The following is a 23,644-nucleotide window of genomic DNA, read 5'->3' as shown; positions in this document are numbered from 1 at the left end:
GAGTTTGAGCCCCAGTGGAGGGTAGAGATTAAATAAACAAATATACTTTTTAAAAATTCTAAAGGGGGACACCTGGGTGGCTCAGTCGGTTGGGCATCTGCCTTTGGCTTGGGTCATGATCCCAGAGTCCCGGGATTGAGTCCCATGTTGGGCTCCTTGCTCTGTGGGGAGCCTGCTTCTCCCTCTACCTGCTGCTCCCTCCACTTGTGTTCCCTCTGTCTCTCTCTGTGTGTGTGTCAAATAAATAAATAAAGTCTTTTTTAAAAATACTGATATGGAGCCTTGGAATGATCACCAAGATCGTTAAGTAAGAAGCAGACTGGGGCGCCTGGGTGGCTCAGTGGGTTAAAGCCTCTGCCTTCGACTCAGGTCATGATCCCAGGGTCCTGGGATCGAGCCCCACATCGGGCTCTCTGCTCCGCGGGGAGCCTGCTTTCCTTCCTCTCTCTCTGCCTGCCTCTCTGCTTACCTGTGATCTCTGTCTGTCAAATAAATAAATAAATAAATAAATAAATCTTTAAAAAAAAAAGTAAGAAGCAGACTCCCTGACCAGGAGGGAGCCTGATGCAGAGCTCAATCCCAGGACCCTGGGATCATGACCTGAGCCGAAGGCAGCTGCTTAACCGACTGAGCCACCCAGGCACCCCTACAAGGCTCCATTTTAGTATTAATGACAATTGCATAGTACTCCATTTTGTGGATGTATCAGATTTTGCTTAAATGGGCCACTAGTAAGGAGCGCTTAGGGAGTCATATTATAAACAGCACTGCAGTGAATCATCTTGTACATACAACTTTTAGCACATGTATGAATCTGTCAGATAAGTTCCTAGAAGTATAAATGCTGAGCCGATTCATATATGGATTTGTTAGTTTGCCGAATTTTGCCAAATTGTCCTCTACATAGGTTATTCCAATCTAACTTCCACTGGTAATTTGTGGGAATGCCTGTTTCTGGCCAACCTGCCAATATTGAGCTTAAGCAAACTTTTTTATATTCACCACCCTCAAAGATGAAAAACAGCATCTTAGTAGCTTTTATAAGCATTTCTTTTAGCATAAACGAGGTTGAACATCTTAAACTCCCATTGTACTTATCCACTGGATTTTGCAACATGGCAATCGCCATTGACCTTGTGGGCCTAGTTTTAGTAGCATGAAGGAGGGATAGTCTGATTAAAAGAGAGCTGAGGAATAAACAGGATATAAAGGGTAGAGTTGGAGCAAGCAAATTTTTGACTAAAAGGAAAGAGAAATAGGGGAGATGGTTGGAGGAGGAGAGAGGGGTTTTTAAGACCTTGAACTACGTTGAAATCGCTGAGATTTGGGGCACCGCCAATTACTAGTGGGGCGACCTTGTGCAAGCAGTTAACACCTCTCCGGGGACTCATCTTCCCCATCTGTAAAAAACGGGGCTAATGGTCCCTACCACATAGGGCTATTGTAAGAACACACTCAACAAACTCCGTAAAGGGCCTGGCAAAAACGTTTTACCATAGGACCGAATGGTCCTCCTCTCCCCAGACCTCAAGCTGTGTTTTTCGAGACACCGATCCTCCCAGAGCGCTCTTGCGACTCCAGCTCTAGGGCTGGAATGGCGGCTGGTGAGATTTAGGTTCGGCCTGCTGTGTGCAGGCGCGCGCCGAGAGTGGGGCGGGGGCGCGAGGGGCGGAGCCGTGGCCGCCTGGGCTGTTCCGACGATCGCGCGCCGCCCCCGCCGCGCCCCGCGCCCGCCCTTGTTAGCAGGCGCCTCCCGCCCCCCGCATTGCTGATGCTGCTGCTGGCAGACATGGACGTGGTGAATCAGGTACGTGTTCCAGCACCGAGGACAGAGCCCGCCGCTGCCCGGCCTCCCCGCCCGGATCGCCAAGAATCAGGCGACTCCGAGTGGTGGTGGCCAGGGTCCTGGCAGCGGACACTCGGTCCCGAGTCTACGGCAGGCGAGGGAGGAAGGGGGAGATGGAGAAAAGAAGGAGCGCGCCCTTTGCCGCAGCGAGGGCAGTCCTCACTGCAGCAGCGGGGTCCGCCAGAAGCCCGGATCCTTACCGGCAACCGTGAGGAGAGGAAGAGGGGTCTTGGGGCTAGAGTAGAGGTAACGGGGACGGGGAGAGGAGGAACAGTGGAAGGAAGATGGGGGTTGCTCATAGATGAGTTAGGAAATAGAGCGACAGAAGGCATGGGGGCGGGGGGTGGGGAGGCTGACACCTGCCCCTCCCAGGGAAGGTACCCCAGTAGGTGACCACCCAGAGCAGATCAAGGGGGATGATGCGACGTTGCCTCTCCAAAACCCCTAGTCTCCCCTCCCCCAGTACATATCCAGTGAAGCCATGTCCCAGCCCTCCCCCACCTTACTTAGCCCAGACCCTCCCTGCCATCTCACTCTTCTTCACCACCTCAGAACCTCACCCCTCTCTAACCAGTACCAACCCCTCCCCACCCTCATCATTTCAGACCCCCCACCACCACCATCTGACTCACCTTTACCGCTGCAGACCCCTCCCCCACCCTAGCCAACCTGACTCCTTCCCTGTTATGATTCACCTTCACCACCCAAGAACCCCTCCCCCACCCTAATGAACCCCAACTCCTTCCTCACTCTCTCCACCTGATCCCCTTCACCATCTGACTCAACTTTACTGTTTCAGACCTTCTCCCCTTCCTTAATTAGTCCCGACCCCATTCCCATCTTTCTCACCCCAACAACCCTCTGCCATCAACCTCGCCATTTCCCCAGACCTCCCCTCCAGTCCTGAACCCCAAGGATCTTCTCTCAGAGACCCTGTGCTCACACTTTCCCTGAAGTGTCACTTTCTCCTTCTCACCCCTTCTCTCCCAATATCACTCACTCCTGGAGGTCACATGCCCTAGTCCCAGGGGTCATTGCCTGGTGGGCTTGCCTCTCACTTCCCTTTCCATTCCCAACAATTCTACCCCCTCCCCACCGTTTCTCTTCCTCAGCTGGTGGCCGGGGGTCAGTTCCGGGTGGTCAAGGAGCCCCTTGGCTTCGTGAAGGTGCTGCAATGGGTGAGTGTGGTCTGGGCCATCGGGAGAGAGAAGGAGGTGGTGGGCTCTGGAAGAGTAGGGGTGGGGAGCAAGGAATGGACGGGTGGGTGCAGGTGGAAGGGGATGGAAGAATTGGTGAGGTCCCAGGGGACTGGGGTCAGTGAATAGAGGGGCTGTGATGTGACATCATGTAAGACCAAGGGTACCCCCGCTGTGAAGTGGAAGAATGTGACGTCTTACCTCCTCCCTTGAGGTGAGAGAGGGGCAGGGGAGGTGGAGCGTGAAGCTGGTTGCTGCGGAAAAAATGGAAAGCCAGAGAAATCCAGATACAGAATGAGAGACAGGGAAGGATGGAAACAGAGATGGAAACACCAAGAAGAAAACATAAGAGAGATGAGAGAGAGAGTGGAGACAAGGAGAAAGAGACAAAGAAAAAGGGAGACAGAGATGCACAGAGAACAGAGATGAGAAGAGAAATAAATACAGGAAGAGTAGTAGAAAAAAATGGGATGAGGGAAAGACAGAAACAGAAAAAGAGAGATACTCAGGGGAGCAAGGAAAGGAGAAACTGATACACAGAAAAAGAGAGATGCACAAGAGAGACAGAGAGAGCATGATACAGAGACTGAGTCAGAGACAGAGCAGGAAGATAGAGACAAACAGACCAAGGACGGAAATACACGCAGGGAGAGACATACATTTACATGGATGGAGCCAGAGAAAAAAAGAGAAAGAGACCTACATGGATACGAGAGAGGCAGAGGCAGAGATACAGAGACAGAGAGACATCTGAGAAAGACAGAGAAACAGATACCAAGAGAAACAGAGACACAGAGAACAACAGAGACAGGCAGAAATATATAGACAGAGGAATAAAGAGACTGAGACAGAAGAGAGAAGGAGGGGGATCATAGCATTGAGAGATAGAGACTGAGAGAGACATTGAGAGAAAGACTGGAAGAGACAGCCACACCCCTGTAAGCAGCTTGTCCTTGGAGCAGATGAGCCCTGATTAGGGGGTGGGGGTGGGGACTGGTCCATCTGCTGCTGCTTGTGCTGGGCCCTGATCTGTCCAGAGGAGGGCATCCCATCCCACGTGTACACAGGCTCACCATGACCATCCCCATCCCTGCTGCCCAAGGTCTTTGCTATCTTCGCCTTTGCCACATGCGGCAGTTACACTGGGGAGCTCCGGCTGAGCGTGGAGTGTGCCAACAAGACAGAGAGTGACCTCAGCATCGAGGTTGAATTCGAGTACCCCTTCAGGTGCGCCCCCCCACCCCAGCCCACCCCAGGAATCCCAGGGGAGATGGTGGGGGCGGGGTAGGACTGGCCAATACCCCCTCCGCAGTGGCTCCTGTTCAGCCCCCACCTCAGGAGACCACGGTGGGCCAGGTCACCGCACATGCACTGAGCCCCTACCTTGTGCCTGGCCCTGCTCTGGACATCTAGGACATCTGGTGAGCAAGACAGGCATAGGCTGGTGCCCTCTGGCTGTGTTCTAGTGAATGGGGAGGGGCAGGAGACCGGCAATAAACAAGATTCAAAAGTAGAAGTGTATACGGGTAAATAGCCTTAAAGCACTAGTTGCTCAATTAATGTCAGCCAATATTAACTAATTCCCATTCATTCATTCATTCATTCCATACACAATTTTTTGGAGAACCTACTGTATGCCAGTTTCTGCTCAACGTGCTGGGGACATAACAGGGAAAGAAAAAGAAAAAACAGACTAAGCTCCCTCGGGGAGCCAACATTTTAACAAATAAATTAATAAAAAGGATGATTGAAGACTGGGAGAAATTCAAAGAGGGGATTCTCATGCAGCGTTTTATCACAGAGAATAATGAGGGGTCTGATTAGCTATAGGGAATGATTAAACCCAGTTAAGCAATTCTGATATTCACTGGGCTCATACTGTGTGCCAGGTGCTAGGAACATGAGGATGAGCACAAGCAGACAAGGTCATTGCCCTCGCAATGATGCTTACCTCCTGGGGAGTGGGGAGACAGAGACCCACAGACACAATTTCAGTAGAGGCTTCTGAGGCTCCTCCACTACTTGGACAAATCACATAACTGCTCCAGGTCTCCATTTCCTCGTCTGCAGAAGGGTCCGATAATATCCCTTCCAAGGTTATAATGAATAGTGACTGAGTTAATACTTGTAAAGTGCTTAGCACAGTGCTGGGCACACAATAAGCATGCCACGAGGACTTGTTAAAATAAAGAAAATAAAAAAGTTTAAGGGACTCAGGAAAGAGGTCAGGGCTTGAGTTGGAAATTGGGCATTTTTGAGCACTAAGGATAAATGTAGGCTCAGGGGATCACCTAGGGCTAGAGGGAAGAGTGTAAAGAGGAAAATCCAGGACAGACCCTGAGCAATGGTTGAAAGAAAAAGAAGCACCAGGGGAGGCGTGGCCTGAGGGGCAGTGGGGAGCAGGGATCCACTGGTTCACAGAAGTCAGGAAACAGAATTTGGGGGAGGGGGAGGAGCCGACAGCCTGGGATACCTTTGGGAGTCCTTTGGGAATCCAGAAGGCCACAGAAACCTCCACTCTCTAGTAGCTCCCTCACCTAGGACCTCCAGTCCTGAACACCTGCCTTTTACCCACAAGTCTCCAGGGAAAAAAAGTCTTTGCCATGGTCCCCCTGACTGAATCCCCCACTGCCCTGATAACCTCCCAAGGGCCCCCCCATTTCCCACAAGACACCCTCTCTCCCAACCCAGCCCACTAGGAATCCAGAAACTTACCCAGATTCAAGTCTTAGCTCTGTCCTTTAGCAGCTCTACAACCTTGGGCAACTTAACACAACCTTGCTGAGCCTTTGTTCATCTGTCGAATGGGTGTACTAATCCCTGATTTAGAGGATTTAGGGAGAGGGTCATTAAATGAGGCAGTTATCTAAAGTGCCTTGTGGGTGATCAATCAGTAAGTGTAAGCTCCCTCCCTCAGGACTTTTGCTACACAAGGGGACTAGCAACATTTGCTCTGTCTCAGGATCCTGCACCCCAAGTCTGAGGCCAGACCTCTAGGACTCCACCTAAGACTTTCTCCCTACACACATTTTCTCCCTATGACCTCCATCACACCGCAGGAAAGGCCTTAGTCCCAGGACACCTTCCCAATCTGCACCTCCCCATCTCACATTCGTACATGCGTTCTGTGTGCTCCAGGATCCCTTCTACCCTCCTGTCTGTCTGCCTGTCTTCTGTTTTGTAGTCTCTGTGCTCTCCTCTGCTAAGCATACATTTCTTTTCTCTTTGGGACCTGAAGTAATGTAGTGAGAAGAGTCAACATGATGTAGGGGAAAACACGGTGTTCAGAGCCCAACTGTGCCATTCTCTCCCCAGCTGTGTGACTTTAGGCAAGTTAATGCACTTCTGAGCCTCTGTACATTTCATTGGATGAACATGCACTAAGCACCTACTGTATGGCAGCAACAAAGTTGCTGTAGTTCACACCTACTGTGTGAACACAACAAAGGGAAAAACCCAGCCCTCTTTGAAGTATGGGGGAAATTCAGGAAAAACATAAAACACATGATATGTCAGATGCATGGGGTATCGCCGCCATAGAGAAAAATGGAGCTAGAAAGGGGACTAAGGAGCACTGGGAGGGAATGGTTCTATTTAATTTTAATAGGGAGATCTGGGAAGGCCTCCCTGAAGTGACAGTTGAGCAAAACTTGAAGGACATGAAGGGAGTCACATCTAGGAGAAGGGCATTCCAGTGCAAAGTTCCTGGGGTGGGAGTGTGCCTCAGATGTTCTACAAATAACCAAAGTTCCTGGGTTGGAGTAAGGATTGAATAAGACCTATTTCCCCAGGATGCTGTAACAATCCATAAAATGTGACTGGTATATAGTAGGTGCTCTGTGAAGGATTATTTCCTCCTCTTTCTTCCAGGGACCTTGTCAGAACCTGGGGAACCCATGATTGGGGGGGGGGGCATGTTCCTAGGGTCTGGACCACACCTGCCATGTCTCTCCACAGGCTGCACCAAGTGTACTTTGACGCACCCACCTGCCGAGGGGACACGGAGAAAATCTTCCTGGTGGGGGACTACTCCTCGTCGGCTGAATTCTTTGTCACCGTGGCTGTGTTTGCCTTTCTGTACTCCATGGGGGCTCTGGCCACCTACATCTTCCTGCAGAATAAGTACCGAGAGAACAACAAAGGACCCATGATGGTAAGCCCCCCACAGCCGCTCAAGTGCAGGGCCCAGGGGACATAGAGCCTCAGGGACACGGTCATGTTCATAGGCGCCTACCAAACCATAGACAGTCCCACATGCCAGCAGTCCCCATAACAGCCACAGATGTTACTGCTGCCGCTGCTGGGAGCATCAAAGAAACCGAATCATAGAATGACAGGGACCCACTCAGAGCCCACACAGAATCCCAGACAGACCTACCCCCTGGAAACCTGCCACCTTGCACACAACCACACAGTCTAGATCAAAGAAAGGTGCACAGAGGTTCACTGTGATAGTCATGCTTGTCCTCATGCCACCCAGACACATTGATTCCTACACAGCTGTACTCATACACCCTCATCCCAGACACAAAATGACATAAATTCCCACATTCAGATGAAAGTAGAAAGACATGCTACTTTCCACAGATTTCGGAAACCATCCCACAAAATCCCCCCACACATACCCACACATCACAATTACACTCCCACATCCTCTGTGTCACTGACACACACATGCGTGCACGCACACACGTAAACGCCCAAGCTAGGAATGCTCACCTTTAAGTGAGTACTGGGGGCTTCAGAGCTGAAAAGGCAGGAGAGAGACAGGGTTTTACTGTGGGACCTCCCCCTCCCAAGAAAGCCTGTGATCTGAGGAGACCCCCACAGCATGCCATGAAGCAGCCCACTCACAGTGCCATCTGCCTCTCCTCGCCTGCCTTAGGACTTTCTGGCCACGGCTGTGTTCGCCTTCATGTGGCTGGTTAGCTCATCAGCATGGGCCAAGGGACTGTCAGACGTGAAAATGGCCACTGACCCAGAGAACATTATCAAAGGGATGTCTGTCTGCCACCAGACGGGGAACACATGCAAGGAGCTTAGGGACCCTGTGACCTCTGGCCTCAACACTTCAGTGGTAAGCCCTGGGAAGGTGGCTGGGCTGGTGGGCTTGTTGCGGAGGGAGGCTGGGAAACTCACAGTCTGGCTTGGGGAGCGGTGGAGAGAATGAGGGGAGAATTCAAAGGAGATCCAAGAGGGCTCCCCGGGGGAGGCATGCCAACAACAGTGGCTTGAAGGATGAGATAGCAGTTATAACCACTGCAATACCACAAATAGTCCCCAGGAAGGGAATATGAGACTCTCTGTCCGATTACATTTGGGAGAGCTGGATCCCAGGCCCAGCCTAGTCGTGGGGAACCTCTGGCGACTCGGTACCATCTTGGGACCATTTTGCCTACAGTATGCAAAATGAAAGAATAACTTGAAATGTTTCTCACTTGGACTCCCCCTACTGGCCATAGTCAGGCTGTCTGAGCTTCAATCCCAGCTCTGCCACCTGCTAACTAGTTACTCGGCCTCTCAGCCTCAGTCTGCGCTTGTAAATTGAAAACTACTAAGAGGTCCTGCTCCAAGTTGAGTATTCAGTGAACTAGCAATATACAAAGTGCTTAGAAAAGGACCTGGCATGTGGTAAGTTGTATACACGTGCTACAGATGCTAAGATACCAACTTTTTTTTTTTTGAAAGATTTTGTTTATTTACTTGACAGAGAGAGATCACAAGTAGGCAGAGAGGCAGGCAGAGAGAGGTGGGGGGAAGCAGGCTCCGCGCTGAGCAGAGAGCCCGATGTGGGACTCGATCCCAGGACCCTGGGATCATGACCTGAGCCGAAGGCAGAGGCTTTAACCAACTGAGCCACCCAGGCACCCCCAACTTTTTTTCTATCACTTGCTGCGTGTGAGACTTGGAGCATCTTAGCCTCTCCAGGCCTCAGCTTCCTTAACTGTAAAGAGGAGCTATTACTGCCTGTCCCAAAATTGAATTATATTGTATATATTTAAGCTCCATGTATTTGTTTTAATATAAAAGCATATATTTATATACTTTGTATATGCGTATATACGTATGTGTATATGCATCTGTTAGTGGTATATCTACATGCATAATAAAAATTTATGCTTAACATTTTACTTTATTACAAATTTATTATATTTCATACATGTATAAATGTATATATGTAATAGTGATAGATGTCAACATCCCTGAGAGTGTGAATTCTAATATGCCCCATGCCCCCTGCCCCAGGTGACTTTTCTGCAAATTGGCGTTCATGCGCCAGGACTCTGGAGGGTCCAGGTTTTAGAGACCACCACCCTTCGGGAGGCCACGTCCCTATGCTCCGCGCGCGCGGCCTCGACGTCCCCCGGGGCCAAATCAACGGGCACAGAACGACGGCCTGGCTTTGTCTTCCCGCAGGTGTTCGGCTTCCTGAACTTGGTGCTCTGGGTCGGCAACCTGTGGTTCGTGTTCAAGGAGACAGGCTGGGCTGCCCCATTCATGCGTGCACCTCCCGGCGCCCCCGAGAAGCAACCAGCGCCCGGGGACGCCTATGGCGAGGCAGGCTACGGGCAGGGCCCGGGCGGGTACGGGCCCCAGGACTCCTACGGGCCCCAGGGCGGCTACCAGCCCGACTACGGGCAGCCCGCCGGCGGTGGCGGCGGCGGCTACGGGCCTCAGGGAGACTACGGGCAGCAAGGCTATGGCCCTCAGGGCGCGCCCACCTCCTTCTCCAATCAGATGTAGTCTGGTGAGTGACGGGCGGGCGGCGCGGCCAAGGAGGGTACGGAAAAGGGGACGGGCGGGTCAGTGAGCCAATAAGAGTCAAGAGTAGTTGGTACGTAGGCACAGGGTGGGGGCTTGGAGGCGCCAATAGACAGGCGGAGCTAATAGGAAGAACGAAAAACTAGCCAATAGATGGAGAGCAAGAGAATGGTGCTTGAAGACGGGCAGAATGAAAAGCCAATGGGAGAGAAGTAGAGAGGCCTCTCTGACGGAAGGGAGGGGAGAGAAAAGGGGACAGAGCAACCAATGAAAGAAGGGAATGGCAGGGCGACTTGCGTAGTGCAGGAATCCGCCGAGGGAGGACAAGGTGGACCTTAGAAGTGATTGATAAGCCAGTTTGTTCTAATAAGGCCAATACATGGTGAGGGTAAAGGGCGTTGGGTCATGAAGGTCAGACGAGCACACCAGTCCCGGAGGTGGTGATAGATCTAACATCTCTCACCAACCCCTGTGGTGAGGGAGGTAGTGTGGAATTTCACGGAAGGAAGGGGGCAGGCGGAGGCAGTGGGAGGCTTCTGGGCCTTTTTGCTGGGTCTGAGAAGTGTGATTTCCTCACCTATGAGGGAGGGAAATGGAAAGAGGGGGAGATGACGACACGTGGACGGTGGTAGCTTCTGGCACTTGGCCCGGGTGGAAAGGGTAGGGAGGAGTTTATTAGGTACCTCTTATCTAATTCATCAAAAATTCCTGTTGACTCTACCATTAAAATATATCCATAATCTTCCACGTCTCACTGTTCTCTCCCCTGGACATCACAGCTTTCTACCCACATCCCCATTCTGTTTTACTCACAGCATTGGGAGGGATCCTGTTAAATCCTAAATCCGGACACTGCCCTCCCGTGCTCAGAGCTCTGCCTGGGCTCCCATCTCACTCACCTTAAAAGCTAAAGCCCACACCAGGCATGACACTAAGCCTCACCCTTCCCTTCTCTGATCTCCCACCTCCTCTCACTCCCCACTCCAACCGTGTTCCAGGCACAAGCCAAATTCAGGGCCTTGGTACTCTTTTTCCCCCTGGAGTTTTGCACCCACACTTAGCTTTGATAACCTTACCTGGCCAGCTTCTTAAAAGGCCCCTTTCTTATCTCTCTTATAGTACCTTGTGCTTTTCTTACCACAGTCTGTAATTATTAATTTATGTATTTATTGACTATCTCTTCCACTAAACTACGGGATGTGACCATGACTTATTCATGATGTACACACATCACTCAGAGCCCTACTAATGTTAAGAAACATTTATTGAGGAAATAATAGAAACAACATGAGAAGTTTATTCTCATTTCATGCTTCTCTGCTTAAATTCTTCCAGTGACTTACACCTCATCCAGAGCCAAAGCTGACGTCCTCAGCCTAGTCCACAAGGCCCTATATGACCCCATTACCAACCTCTCTGACATCACCTCCTACTACTGCCCCTTGCTCACTCCACTCGAGCCCCACTGACCTTGCTGTTCTTCAAACACACTAGACATGGCTCTACCCCAGGGCCCTTGCACTGGCTATTCCCCCTGCCTGGATTTTTCTTCATCCCAGTTATCTGCATGGCTCACTCCCTCACGTCCTTAACTCTTTATTCCAGTATCATTTCTTAAATGAGTTCTTCTCTGACTACCCCACTTACCATAGCAACATTTCTTCCCCTACTGGCACTCCTAATTCCCCTCACCCTAGTCTACCTTTTGTTTTTACATTACACTTACTATCACCTGATGTCATACTAGATAACTCACAACACATTTTTGTTGTTTGAAGTCTGTCTTCTCCATCACAACACAAGCACCACAAAGATAAGCAGCTTTGTTTTGCCCAATACGGTCTATCACCAATGGCTAGAACAGTAACATGTTAATGGATATTTTGGGGTTGGTGGAGGGGGGACCACAATGTCTTTGGTACTTAATCTTGTGGGCACAAGAGCTACCTTCCCAGTAGGGGCATCTGGGATGAAGCTGACCCAAGGACTATGAGTGAAGAAGGAAGAAAGAAAAGGCATGGCAGGCAGAGGGTAAAGCCAAGGTGGAGGCATAGCAACGCAGCCCCCCACCCTAGGGGCACAACCTATGTCTGGACCCCCTCTCCTTTCTGTCTTTTGTCTCCACAGGTCAGTGCAGCCCAGGAGGACCCCATGGGTGGGCAAGAGCTCAGAAGCCCTGCCGCCCTATCCACCCCTATACCCCAGGTCTCCGCTCCTCAAGCCAGGAGACTCTAACTCTCTTTGCTGTTTATATATATATATATTATATATAAATATCTATTTATCTGTCCGAACCCTGCCCCCACTCCATACCCCTCATGCATTAGGGGCCTAACCTTGAGTGGTCCCTTTCCTAACCCCACCCCTTCCTTTGCATCCCTTGGCCCCTGTCTGTTCCCTGGCCCTGTGCCCTGAGGTTGGGGGACTCTGAAAGGGGAACAGGGAAAAGACAGGTCTCAGCTAAGTGGGGAAGGTCGGTGTGACTTCAGACTCTCTCCCCTCTCTCTCTTCCCTCCTCCCAACTGGGCCTTGACTCCTCCAGCAATGCCTGAACAAGGGCCATGAGGGGAAATTCAACCCTGAGGGGGGAGAAAGGCAGACTGGGGGACTTGACCTGAGGAGGACTTGAGGGGAGCTCTTGGGTGAAGAGGACCGGTAAGCAAGGGATGTGGGTTCCAGACCTACTGGATCTAGAGTCTAAGGAAGAGGGGTGCCCTAGAGCATTCTGGAGTAGGGGTTGTTGGAACGAGGCTGAGAGCACAGTTCTGGAATGGGTGGAGCTTTGAGTGAGGGGTCAGGCCCCAAAAGTGGGCAGGATTTGAAATAGGACAAGAAGGGGTGTGACCTGGGGACTGGCTTCTAGAGGGGTGGGGCCTGAAGCAGGAATGGGTGAGGCTCCAGAGTGGGCGGGTCTTGGATTGGGACCAGAGTGTACTGAAGCAGTATAGCTAGGAATATTCAGGAGACCGAGTTTCATTCTAAAGGGGGCAGGTCTTGTGCAAGGCAAGAAGTGGGATTCAGGAATGGGCCAAGCTTGACGCGAGATCGTGGTCTGAGTTCTAGACAGGGCGGGGCGTAGAGTGGGTGTTCGTGACTGTTTCAGAAGGGGCAGCCCACCCCAATGAGCAGTGCAAAAAATGTTTTAAAGTGGACAGGTTTGGTGGTGGAGTGGCGGGCGGGAATATCTCTGGCCAAAGCTGAGGATTGAGGTGGCCTGGGAGGAGCCGAGAGGTTAGGCTTGGAGGGTAAGGGGTGGGATCCAGAGAGAAGCACCCCCCACACCCTTGCCCACTCCCGTGTGATAGGACAGCTAGGTAGTCAGAGGACAGAGCCAACGGGTCTGTGGGGCCGGCCCACGCTTCTCCTCCCTTTCCTGCCTCTTCCCTCCCTCCACACCCCCGCCCCGTCTGGAGTCCCTATCCTGCACCCTCTGCTGTGTCTGTGACGTCGGTAGTGCCTGTGATCGTGTGTTGCCATTTTGTCTGGCTGTGGTCCCTCCCTCTCTCCTCCAGACGTCCCCCCCGTTTCCTAGTCCTTCGGTATTGTTTGAAGACCTCCCCAAAGAAGAACAAATAGGATTAATTCTCCTCCCCTAAATAAACTCCTCAACCACCTAGTCCTCCCGGCTCTGATTTCTCAGTGTGTCTTTTTTCTCTGGAGGTGGGGAGGAAGACAGAGAGGTAGGGGAGAGGCAGCGAGAGGAAGCTCCTCTCCTGACCTGCTGGACTTGCCGTTCAAGTCACCCCGTCCTGTCAGGTCCCTCCAGCCGTGCTGCCGATCTGATCATTCCAAGTCACGCTCTGAGTAGCTCTGCCCACTGCCCCTGCCCACTGGCTGCCGAACGCCCTGTCTTTCTAGGGTTCGGTTCTAACTAGCCGCACCCCTTTCTAAGCCCTGTGGAGCCGTGTCCTCAAACCCCAAGGGGTCCGGCTAGGACCCCCATACTTCACGGGAGACTTCCCCCTACCCACCTGCCTCTTATTCTTCAGAGCCAGCTTTCTCGCCATTTCCTTTCCCCGCCCCAGCTGGAGAACTCGGAGACCCTCTGGGTTGCAAGGCCAGGGGGCGGAGCACTGGGGTGACTCGTTCCCTCATTCATTCATTCCCTTTCACCCCTCCCTGGCTCCTCCCCGGGGCAGGGAGGGGCGGGAAGTGACTGGGATGTGCGTAATGGAGTTGGGTATGGCGGAGGTACCCTGGGCCCACGCTGAAAGACCCGGTGGCTGCTGCCGCCACCTTGCCTAATTAGAAACCCCCGCCCGGCGCCCGAGTTCTGATGGCAGGCCAGGGACCCCCTCCTCCCAAGCCCTGAGGCACGGCGAAGCCTGACAGGCGAAGGAGAGACTCCCAGCTATGGGACTGAGCTCTGGGAAAAGGATATCTAACTGGAGAGAGAAAAATGGAAGCCAAGGGAGGGAAAGCTTTAAGATCTATTTCTCAGGACCTAGGGCGACAAGACAGCTGGGCCTGTAAGGAAGGGAAGGGAGCAGGAGGTGAGGCCTCGGAATCTGGCCAGTGACTTTCACATCTTTCCCCCATAAATCTCAAATAGTACTGGCTCTGATAAGGCTTAGGAGTGGAGGCTGTGGGGGTGTATGAGAGCCAGCTCTCTGATGGTGGCGAAGGAGCACCAGCTGGGACTGCGATGGGCTTGGGGATCATTCTCACAGCAATCATCCGGGGGAAAGAGACCCTCGGAATATCACCAGTGGGGAGAAGCACCAAAAGGTGGTTTTAACCCCTCCCCTCCTCCAAATGAACTTCCAAGATAAACGGTCACGAAATGCCAACACAAATACCCTAGCTCACCACTTCCAAGTCTCTTCCCCCCCCCCCCCCCCCTCGCTGCAGAGCCCTCAAGCCCTAGACTATTCCGTGGGAGGCCCTGTGGGCCATGCCTTCTGAGGCCTGGCTTGGGTCCAGGGCTAGAAGGCTGGGGAGCTCTCCCATATGGCGCTCCTGGGCTGCCTGCCCCTCACCTCTAGGCAGGGGGCGCCTTGGCCCAGGAGTGAGCACAGGGCCAGGGGCGGATCGTGCGGGGCGCGCTCCTCCCACGCCGGTGTCGGATTTACGGAACAGAGCTCCCAGGCCGGACGCGCGGTGGCCTGACGACCGTGAGGATTCCATCGGCCTGACCCTGCCCGGCTTGACCCTGCCCGGGCGCGCCATGTTCGCGCGTGGGTCCCGGAGGCGCCGCTCCGGGCGCGCGGTGAGCGAGACTTGGGGCGGCGGAGGGAGTCAGGGGTAAACTGAGGCCCCGGAGCAGGGAATTGGGATAACAAGGAGGCGTTCCATCGAGGGTCTGGGAATGCCCAACCCCAGATTCCCAGAACGGAGGGGCTGGGGCTGCTGGAAGCGTGCGGATTAAGGAAGGCGGAGGTCTGATGGCACCTGTTCCCTACTCACCTCTCTGCACACTTCCGTCAGCACCCCAGGGACCTGGTGGGCTCCCTTCTCGTGTGAATTCTGGGAAGGGATTCTGAGGGCCAACAGACTGGGTCCTGGGGTCCTGGACTGAGCGAGGACCTCCTGAATTTCTGAGGAAGGGGACTTCCCCTGTACTTTGGCAGAAGGCGATCTTAGGGGTGAGGTCCCACACTCCTGGGATGCCTGAATATTAAGGGTCCAGGGATTAGGATGTGGGGGAAGAGGGGTTCCAGGCTTCTACTTGAGCCAGGAGCTTTCTGACTTCCTAGATAGCAGCGTTGCTTTTCTTTTGGCGGGGGTCTTTAGGTGGGGTCTGGGTTTGGTGGTCCAGAGGAGTGAATAGCCCTAGGATGTGAAGGGTGAAGACCAAGGCTTCTTGGGGTGGGGGTTATTGAATGGATCAGGGGCCTCCTGAGATCCTGAAGGAGGGTCTCCAGTTCCTTGGGTATGAAAGGGGGAAGCCAGGATTTGGGGGAGGGGCTGTTGAGATTCAGAAAAGAGGGGAAGGGTTATTGTGGGGATCCCAAGTAAGGATGGGGCCTCAGACTCCTAGCCCGTGGAACCGGAGTCCTGCTGGCCTCCTGGGCGGAGAAGGGGCCAAGATGAGGCCTGGGAGGAGACACCCAGATTAGGGACTCTGTGCTCAGATGGGGAGAGTATTCTGAGTTCGGGAGAGGTGTGTGAGGCCTGAAGAAGTCAGAGGCAGGTGGGAGGTATCCAAGGCTGGGTGAGGGGGAAGGGAATTCCCTGAAAAGGGGGTTTACGGGGAGGTGGTCTCAGCTGTGCTCCGCCTTTGCCTCAGTCGTGCCCTCCTCCCCCGCGCTTCGGGCGCTGTCCCAGCCTGCCCAGCGCTGCCCTGGTGGGACAGGCCCCGACGTGCGGTCGCGGGAGTGGAGAGGTGGGCGTTGACTCTCTCTCCCCGCCCCCGCGCCTCGCCGGGTCTCGCGTCTGTCCCCATCCACTTCAGCCTCCAGAGGCAGAGGACCCAGACCGCGGCCAGCCCTGCAACTCCTGCAGGGAGCAGTGCCCCGGCTTCCTGCTGCATGGATGGAGGTAGGTGACCATCAAGCGCCTCGCCTTTGTCAGGGCCCCGCCGTCAGGGGAAACCCCTAGAAGCTTCGGCCACACCCCTAGGCTTGAGCGGGGTCCACCAGAGCAACTCAGCTGGGGTGGAGCCTCACGCTCAGCTCCAGGGCCCCGCCCCCTGATCGTTCCCAATTGTCCTGTTCCCAGGAAAGCTCCACCCGCTCCATAGCCCCGCCCCCAGACGGTTCTCACCCGCCAGAGTCCCATCCCTAGGGAAATCCTCAGTCCCAAGGCGCTGAGCATCGTCCACTGACATCCAGCACCTCTCAGGCTCAAAATTCCTCTCGTGGACCCAGTGTCCTGTCCTCCCCCTGGAGCCCTGTACCCCAAACATCTCAAAATACCCCGGAGTCCACAGCTGGCACATCTACAGGCTCGGAGCCCCCACCTGCCCACAAGTTCAGAGCCTCAGCACAGACCAGAGCCCGCCTCTAGGGAAAGTTCCCCCACAACCTCCAAAGCCAGTCCTGAGGACTGAGTCCAAACCCCCCTGAATTTAAAACTCCAATCTCAGACTCAGAGCCCCGCCCCTATTCAGGCCCACTGCCGGGAAAGTCTGACCTGAGTCCCAGAGATAAAAGTCAGAGGCGGGCCTGCAGACCCTACAGCCCCGCCCCCAGCTCCCAGCCCTGCCCTCCTCTCGGGTCTCACCCACGGCAGCCCCTCCCCCAGGCCCAGAAATCCTTGGGTGGTGCTGATCTGCCTGTCCCTGCCCCTTTGTTGGACTTCCATGGGCTGCTCAGGGGTCCAAGGGAGCCACCCCTTAATCATTGACCTCCATCCCACCGGGATGGTCCCCTCAGGAAGATCTGTCAGCACTGCAAATGCCCAAGGGAGGAGCACGCGGTGCACACGGTGCCTGTGGACCTGGAGCGCATCATGTGTCGGCTAATCTCAGACTTCCAGCGCCACTCCATCTCTGATGACGACTCAGGCTGTGCCTCGGAGGAGTATGCCTGGGTGCCCCCTGGTCTCAAGCCAGAGCAGGTGACCAGAGGCTGCCCCCCACTCTTGTTCTCCAGTAGATGCTCACATGCACACGCACACCCAGGCACACACATACACACACTCAGGTAGAATCCTATTTCTGGGACAACACGAGACCATGTGAATCCTTCTGACCCCCCCTGCAATCTCACAGTGGTCATTCCCCCACAATTCTTGGTGAATACTGAATGATCACTGAGCAGGTTGGTTGGGGCCTGTTCACCCCACTCCTATTCTACCCCTTGACTCGGGTCTCATGCCAGTGCTTCATTCTCCACATTTCCATTAACGGATTCACTCAACAAATAGTTACTGAGCACCTACTGCATGTCACACTCTGTTCTGGGCACTGGGGCCACAGCAGTGGATAAGACATACACAAAATATGTCTGCCCACATGGAGCTTAGAGTCTTAAAGTGAGCACCAGCCAGTAAGCACATCTGGAAAAATTTGTCAGATAGTTTAAGGGCTATGGAATTTTTTTAAAAAAGGCAGGGAAGGAGTGAAGGAGAGAAATCTTAGAATTGTAAATAGGGTGCCCGGGTCAGCCTCTATGAAAATATGATGTTTGGGCTTTCTGAAGGAGATAAAGAAGTGCCACACAGATATCCATGGTTAGAGCTATCCAGGCAAAAGGAATAGCCAAGCAAAGGCTCCGAGGCAGGAGTGTGCTCTGTGGTGTGGGGAATGGTGAGGAGACCAGTGTGGCTAGAGCAGAGTGAGTGACAGGGAGAGGGAGTGGAAGTGAGGACCAAGGTGGGGAGGGAGACATGGGGAAGACTTTGACCTCTATTCTGAATGAAGGAGAAGCCACAAGAGGGTTGTGACCAGAGAAGGGATGTGGTTTGCTTTAGGATTGAACAGGCTCCCCCTCTGGCTACTGTGAGGAAAATAGGCTGTCGGTGTGAGGGTCGAGGCAGGGGGACCATGACTAATAACCATGTTGGCAGTGGAAGTAGTGAGTGGTGGTCAGATTCTGGATACATTTTGAAAGCAGAGCTAAGAGGATTTACTTGTGGGTGTGTGAGAGAGAGGAGTCAAAGATGACCTCAAGGAGGGATGGATTAACTGACAGGGGACAGGCCAAGGCAGAGCATAAGTTCGGTTTGGGCCATCTGGAGTTCTGAGATGCCCGTCAGAGATGTGAATGGCCATGTGGCCTGGCACTCAAGGGAGGTGTCACAGGGCTGGAGGTAAGGATTTGTGAAGCATGAGCCACAAAGTGGTATTTATAACCATGAGTTTGGATGTGATTCCCCAGGGAGTGAATGCAGAGAATGTAGAGAGAGGCAAGAGATGAGTCTGAGGCTCCTCCCACATTTGGGGGTCGGTTAGTTGAAGAAGAACCAAAAAGGGGACAGAGAAGGAACAGCCAATAAGGTAGGAGGAAACTGAGGACAGTGTTCTGGAAGCCAAGGGAACAAAGCATTTCCAGGAAAAGGGAGTGATCAGCTGTGTTCAGTGCTACTTATGGGTTTGGCTGGATGAGGACTGAGACCTGAAAAAGTATTTTGAAGGTGTGGACATCGTCAATGACCGGGACAGGAACAGCTCTGGAGGAACAGCAGGGACGGAAGGGGCGGGGAAGCCTGACTGGAGTTGGGTCTGGAGACAATGGGAGAGGAAGTGGAGGGGGCGAGTGCCCACAGCTCTTTTGAGAAACTCTGCTGTAAAAGAAAGAATGGGGGACAGCAGCTGGAGAGAAACGTGGGGTCAAGGCCTGAAGGAACTCATGGCGTGTTTGGGAGGTGATGGAAATGATCTGTAGGAAGGAAAGGTGGAGAGTGTCAGTTGACTGTCAGTTGACCGTCCCTTCCGATGACTTTAACATTCTCCAAGAAGTAGGGGCCCACCATTCTGCTGCATCCCAGCTCACCCCTGGTCTCGATTGTTCTCTCCCGTCCCCCACATCCTCCCAGGTATACCAATTTTTCAGCTGCCTCCCAGAGGATAAGGTTCCTTACGTCAACAGTCCCGGGGAAAAATACAGGATCAAGCAGCTGCTGCACCAGCTGCCCCCACACGACAGTGAGGTGAGGAGCAAGAAGACAGGAAGGCCACGCCAGGTAGTGAGGGGGCAAGGCGCAACCAGGGCAAATGCTGAGCAGCTGGAAAGAAGCGCACAGGGTCAGGGGAGGAAAGGGAAGCCCATCCAATGTGAAAGGTGTGCACAGGCAGGGACAGGTGGGCCATTCCTGGGCCAAACCACAACCAAGCCCTGGGAGAGGAGGTAAAGGGTGGAAATGTCGGGCAGGAAGTGCCCAGCTATACCAAAGCCTAGAGGTAAACTGAGTGTGGATAAATTCTGGAAGGGGGCGTGGGGCAGGCATGGTGGGAGGAGCCTGGAAGACCCTCCCACCCCAGGCACAGTACTGCACTGCCCTGGAGGAGGAGGAGAAGAAAGAGCTCAGAGCCTTCAGCCAGCAGCGGAAGCGGGAGAACCTGGGCCGCGGCACCGTGCGCATCTTCCCTGTGACCATCACTGGGGCCATCTGTGAGGAGGTGAGCCAGGGAGGGCCCCAGTGGGTGAGAGCCGTGCCTTTGCTCCAGGACCTGGGAAGAGATGAAGCCTGCCGCTTCAGTCCTAGGGGTCTGTCTCTCATGTCCCCTCTGGTGGATGGGGTCCTTTCCTCACATCCCACTGTTAGGCAGGGACCATGCCTTAAGGCCTCCCTAGCCAGCAAGATCTGTCTGCAGGGCCTCCTGGTGGACAGGACCTGTTCCCTCACAGCTCATGGTTGACTGTGGTCTGTCTCTAAGGAGGCCCTAGTGGACCTTCTCTATTAGTTCCCTCTTCACAGTGGATGTGAGGAGTGGGCTGTCTCTCTGGTCCTCTTCTGGTTGATACATGTCCTTAAGAACTGACCCACAGTGGTCTGGCCTATGTATAGGGCCCAGTGGCAGGTAGAATTTGTCTTCAAGGCCCCTCCCGCCAGATGGAGCCCGACCCTAGGTCCTCCTGTAAGGTTCTAAGGTGAGGTTTGTCGCTAAGGTTCCCCCACTGGACCTGGCCTGTCTCTCTCTCTCTCTCTTTCTCTCTTTTTTAAAGATTTTATTTATTTGAAAGAGAGTGACAACTAGAGAGAGAGATAATCAGGTTCCCCGCTGAGTAGGGAGCCCAGTATGGAACTCCATCCCAGGCCCGCCCAAGCCCATGACCTGATCTGAAGCCAGATGCTTCACCAACTGAGCCACCTAGGCGTCCCCTGGCCTGTCTCTTTGATTTCCCCAGCTCCCTAAGGACAAGACTTGCCTTTAAGGCACCCACAATTAGAAGGGCCAGTCTCTGTGGGTTTCCCCCCAGGAGTCATGTCAGCCTCTAGGGGACCCCACCCCCACCCCGTGTAAGCAGGGCCCCGTCTAAAAGTTACCCACGGGTGGAGCCAGTCACAGAGGTTGGCCAGGGGCAGGCCCAAATGTGATAGGCCTCGGCAGACCCCCATCTGGTCTGACTGTCGGTGGCAGCGTCTCTCTGTCATCTGGCAGTGCGGGAAGCAGATCGGAGGTGGCGACATTGCTGTGTTTGCCAGCCGAGCAGGCCTGGGTGCCTGCTGGCACCCACAGTGTTTCGTGTGCTCCACGTGCCGTGAGCTACTGGTGGACCTCATCTACTTCTACCATGCCGGCAAAGTCTACTGCGGCCGCCACCACGCAGAGCGCCTGCGCCCACGTTGCCAAGCCTGTGACGAGGTTCATGCCTGTCCACCCCGGGGTGGGAGTGGAGGGTGACCCGGGCCAGGGGAAGGCCCTTCTGATGGCCAAGGTGGCCCATGTCCATCTCCCCCCCCCGCCCCCGCTCAGATCATCTTCTCCCCTGAGTGCACCGAGGCCGAGGGCCGGCACTGGCACATGGGGCACTTCTGCTGCTTCGAGTGCGAAGCCTCGCTGGGAGGGCAGCGCTACGTCATGCGTCAGAGCCGCCCCCACTGCTGCGCCTGCTACGAGGCCCGCCACGCTGAGTACTGTGATGGCTGTGGGGAGCACATTGGTGGGTGAATAGGAAAAGGGACAGGCCGACACATGGAAAGCTGGGCCGTAGCACCACCCCACCAGGATCCTCCATTATAGTCCATACTTGCTGTCTAGTGCCCGCACCATAGCCCTCCACCCTTTACTGCAAGTCCCTCACCGGTATCCCCCATCATGCTGGACTTACGAAACCCCACCTGCATGACCCTAGGCACCACTGCGAATCTATGCCCACTTCCAGGGTTCCCTCTAATTCCCAGACTCTTGATAGTCTCTAAAACTCCTCCATCAGCGTAGGTACAGTCCTACCTCCTGAGCCGCACCCTGCCCTCTAAGACCCACTCCTTTCCCACCAAGGCCCCACCTTACCTTCTAAGCCCTGCCCCCCCCTCCACTTTCCTTCAGGTCCACATTTTACACTCCATCCACCTGACCCACATCTCAAGAGTCCAATACCCACCCCCAGTCTGGGAGGGGGCACCCTGGGAAAGAAAGAGGAGAAGAGGAGACATCACCTGGTTTCACAGAAAGGATGAAGAAACTTAGAGTGAAGCCCAAACCTCAGTTTCCCTTCTTCTTCCAGAGAAGAGCCGCATTCTGGAGAGTTGGGAGGGAAGGCGTCTTGGGGTACCCTGCCTCAGGTTCCCTGCCTCTTCCCAAGATGGGCCCCATTCAGGACAGGCAAGGGCTATGCCTGCTGGCTCTGCCTTAGTTTCCCCCCTCTCTTCCATCCCCGCAGGCCTGGACCAGGGTCAGATGGCTTATGAGGGCCAGCACTGGCACGCCTCAGACCGCTGCTTCTGCTGTAGTCGCTGCGGGCGAGCTCTTCTGGGCCGCCCCTTCCTACCACGCCGCGGCCTGATCTTCTGCTCCAGAGCCTGCAGCCTGGGGTCCGAGCCTATAGCTTCGGGGACCGGCCGCCGGAGCTGGAGCGCGGGCACGGTCTCCACACCTCTCGCAGCATCCACAGCCTCTTTCTCCACTGCGGAGGCGTCGGAGACCACCACCAAAGGGACCAGCACGGAGCCAGAGCCCGGTGAGCTAACCCTGGAGGCACGCCCAGCCTCTCAGAGTCCCCGCCCCCACCTCAAGCCGGACCTCTCCCCTTGGCTGGCCCAGGCTGTATCCCCAAGCAGTGCTAGGACTAGTCTCCAGCCCACACTACCCCTTGTGAAACCTGGCTCCGCCCCTCTCTGTTACAAGGCCCGTCCCCTAGCCTCAGTTTGTTCCTTCTTGAACCCAAGTTCTTCCTCCTTTCCTCCAAACCCCTCACCTTCCTCCCTCCGTGCCCAGGCCCCACCCCCCACTCTATGGCTAACTTGGTCGACTTTAGTCAGTGTCACCCCCCCCTTAACGTCAGAAGCCACGCTTCTATTCCCTCCACCCAGAGCCTGCTCCAAGCCTCACATTTCCCAAACTCCCCCCACCTCGCTGCCGCCCTCCAACTGCTGCTCCCACTTTCCCAGTCCTGACAGGGTAAAGTGGAGAGAAGTCCCTTCTACTGGCCTCCCCTGGGTGGGGGGCAGATAACAGGGAGTTGCTCCATCTCTCTTTACAGTTGCAGGCCCTGAGGAGCCCACCCACTTTCTGAGAGGGGCCCCCCACCGCCACTCCATGCCAGAGCTAGGGCTCCGCAGCCCCCCAGAGCCACCCCCAGGACTCCCCAGCCAGCCTGATCCGAGCCCAGAAGATGGTGCTTTTGGTCGCCAGAGCACCCCTCGCGTCAGCTTCCGTGATCCTCTGGTGTCTGAGGGAGGCCCACGGCGGACCCTGAGTGCACCCCCGGCGCAACGTCGCAGGCCTCGTAGTCCCCCACCCAGAGGCCCCACCCATCGCCGCCGCCACCACCATCATCATCGTCGTCACCGCCGCCACACAGGCAGACATCGCCACCACCAGTGTGATTTGGGATCAGGGTCGGACTCAGGATCTTGCTCCAGCTCACCTTCTAGCCCCAGCTCTGAGTCCTCAGAGGAGGATGGCTTCTTCCTAGGGGAACGTATCCCCCTGCCCCCGCATCTTTGCAGGCCTGGGCCTGCTCAGGACAATGCAACTGGAACCCCCAAATCCCCATCTCCACAGCTCCCCAGGAGCTCTCGCCCGGGGGTGCCTCGCCAGGCCAGAGACAAGAACTGCATTGTGGCTTGAAGGCAGTGTAGTCCTGGAGGGTTCTGTTCTCCCGTCAGTGGAGATGATCCCGTCTCCCAGCCCAAGCCATAAATCCCCTTCCTCCTTCATCTGTTTTTGTTAATGAAGTAATTTAATATTTGCCGTAAAACAGGCCTGGCTTCTTTACCTCCTTGCTCCAGCTGTCCCCTCCCCAATTTTCCCCCTCCTGATGCTTGAGATTTATCCACATTTGACCAAAGG

At 54.5% G+C, this 23,644-nt stretch overlaps 2 protein-coding genes across 3 annotated transcripts; both read left to right on the top strand.

Annotated features, from left to right (window-relative positions):
• The first annotated feature begins 1,713 nt into the window (after nucleotides 1–1,713).
• LOC123935535 (synaptophysin) lies at nucleotides 1,714–13,423 on the top strand. Its single transcript, XM_045996446.1, has 7 exons — nucleotides 1,714–1,807; nucleotides 2,959–3,024; nucleotides 4,145–4,269; nucleotides 7,000–7,195; nucleotides 7,928–8,119; nucleotides 9,460–9,790; nucleotides 11,932–13,423. Exons 1-6 carry the CDS (start codon nucleotides 1,772–1,774, stop codon nucleotides 9,784–9,786), a joined length of 942 nt encoding a protein of 313 aa, XP_045852402.1. The 5' UTR covers nucleotides 1,714–1,771; the 3' UTR covers nucleotides 9,787–9,790; nucleotides 11,932–13,423.
• Nucleotides 13,424–14,898: 1,475 nt separating this feature from the next.
• On the top strand, nucleotides 14,899–23,571 carry PRICKLE3 (prickle planar cell polarity protein 3). 2 transcript variants are annotated; one of them, XM_045996143.1, is made up of 9 exons: nucleotides 14,899–15,013; nucleotides 16,199–16,284; nucleotides 17,121–17,304; nucleotides 19,225–19,338; nucleotides 19,670–19,807; nucleotides 20,792–20,995; nucleotides 21,107–21,293; nucleotides 22,014–22,310; nucleotides 22,833–23,571. In XM_045996143.1, exons 1-9 carry the CDS (start codon nucleotides 14,972–14,974, stop codon nucleotides 23,420–23,422), a joined length of 1,842 nt encoding a protein of 613 aa, XP_045852099.1. In that variant the 5' UTR covers nucleotides 14,899–14,971; the 3' UTR covers nucleotides 23,423–23,571. The 2 variants fall into 2 exon arrangements, with proteins under 2 accessions (XP_045852099.1, XP_045852100.1); XM_045996144.1 differs by having other exon boundaries at nucleotides 14,933–15,013; nucleotides 16,072–16,284; nucleotides 19,618–19,807.
• The last annotated feature ends 73 nt before the right edge of the window (nucleotides 23,572–23,644 follow it).

The sequence above is a fragment of the Meles meles genome, chromosome X, assembly GCF_922984935.1.
Source record: "Meles meles chromosome X, mMelMel3.1 paternal haplotype, whole genome shotgun sequence".
NCBI classification, from domain to species: Eukaryota; Metazoa; Chordata; class Mammalia; order Carnivora; family Mustelidae; genus Meles; species Meles meles.
Note: the sequence above shows the minus strand (reverse complement) of the source record. Positions and strands in the feature narration are given on the sequence as shown.

Coding starts and splice junctions, on each gene's coding strand:
- LOC123935535 (XM_045996446.1), top strand. CDS start 1,772: ATGCTGCTGCTGGCAGACATGGACGTGGTGAATCAG. Junction 4,270..6,999: donor GAATTCGAGTACCCCTTCAG/GTGCGCCCCCCC, acceptor GTCTCTCCACAG/GCTGCACCAAGTGTACTTTG. Junction 7,196..7,927: donor ACAACAAAGGACCCATGATG/GTAAGCCCCCCA, acceptor CGCCTGCCTTAG/GACTTTCTGGCCACGGCTGT.
- PRICKLE3 (XM_045996143.1), top strand. CDS start 14,972: ATGTTCGCGCGTGGGTCCCGGAGGCGCCGCTCCGGGCGCGCG. Junction 16,285..17,120: donor TTCCTGCTGCATGGATGGAG/GTAGGTGACCAT, acceptor TGGTCCCCTCAG/GAAGATCTGTCAGCACTGCA. Junction 21,294..22,013: donor TGGCTGTGGGGAGCACATTG/GTGGGTGAATAG, acceptor CCATCCCCGCAG/GCCTGGACCAGGGTCAGATG.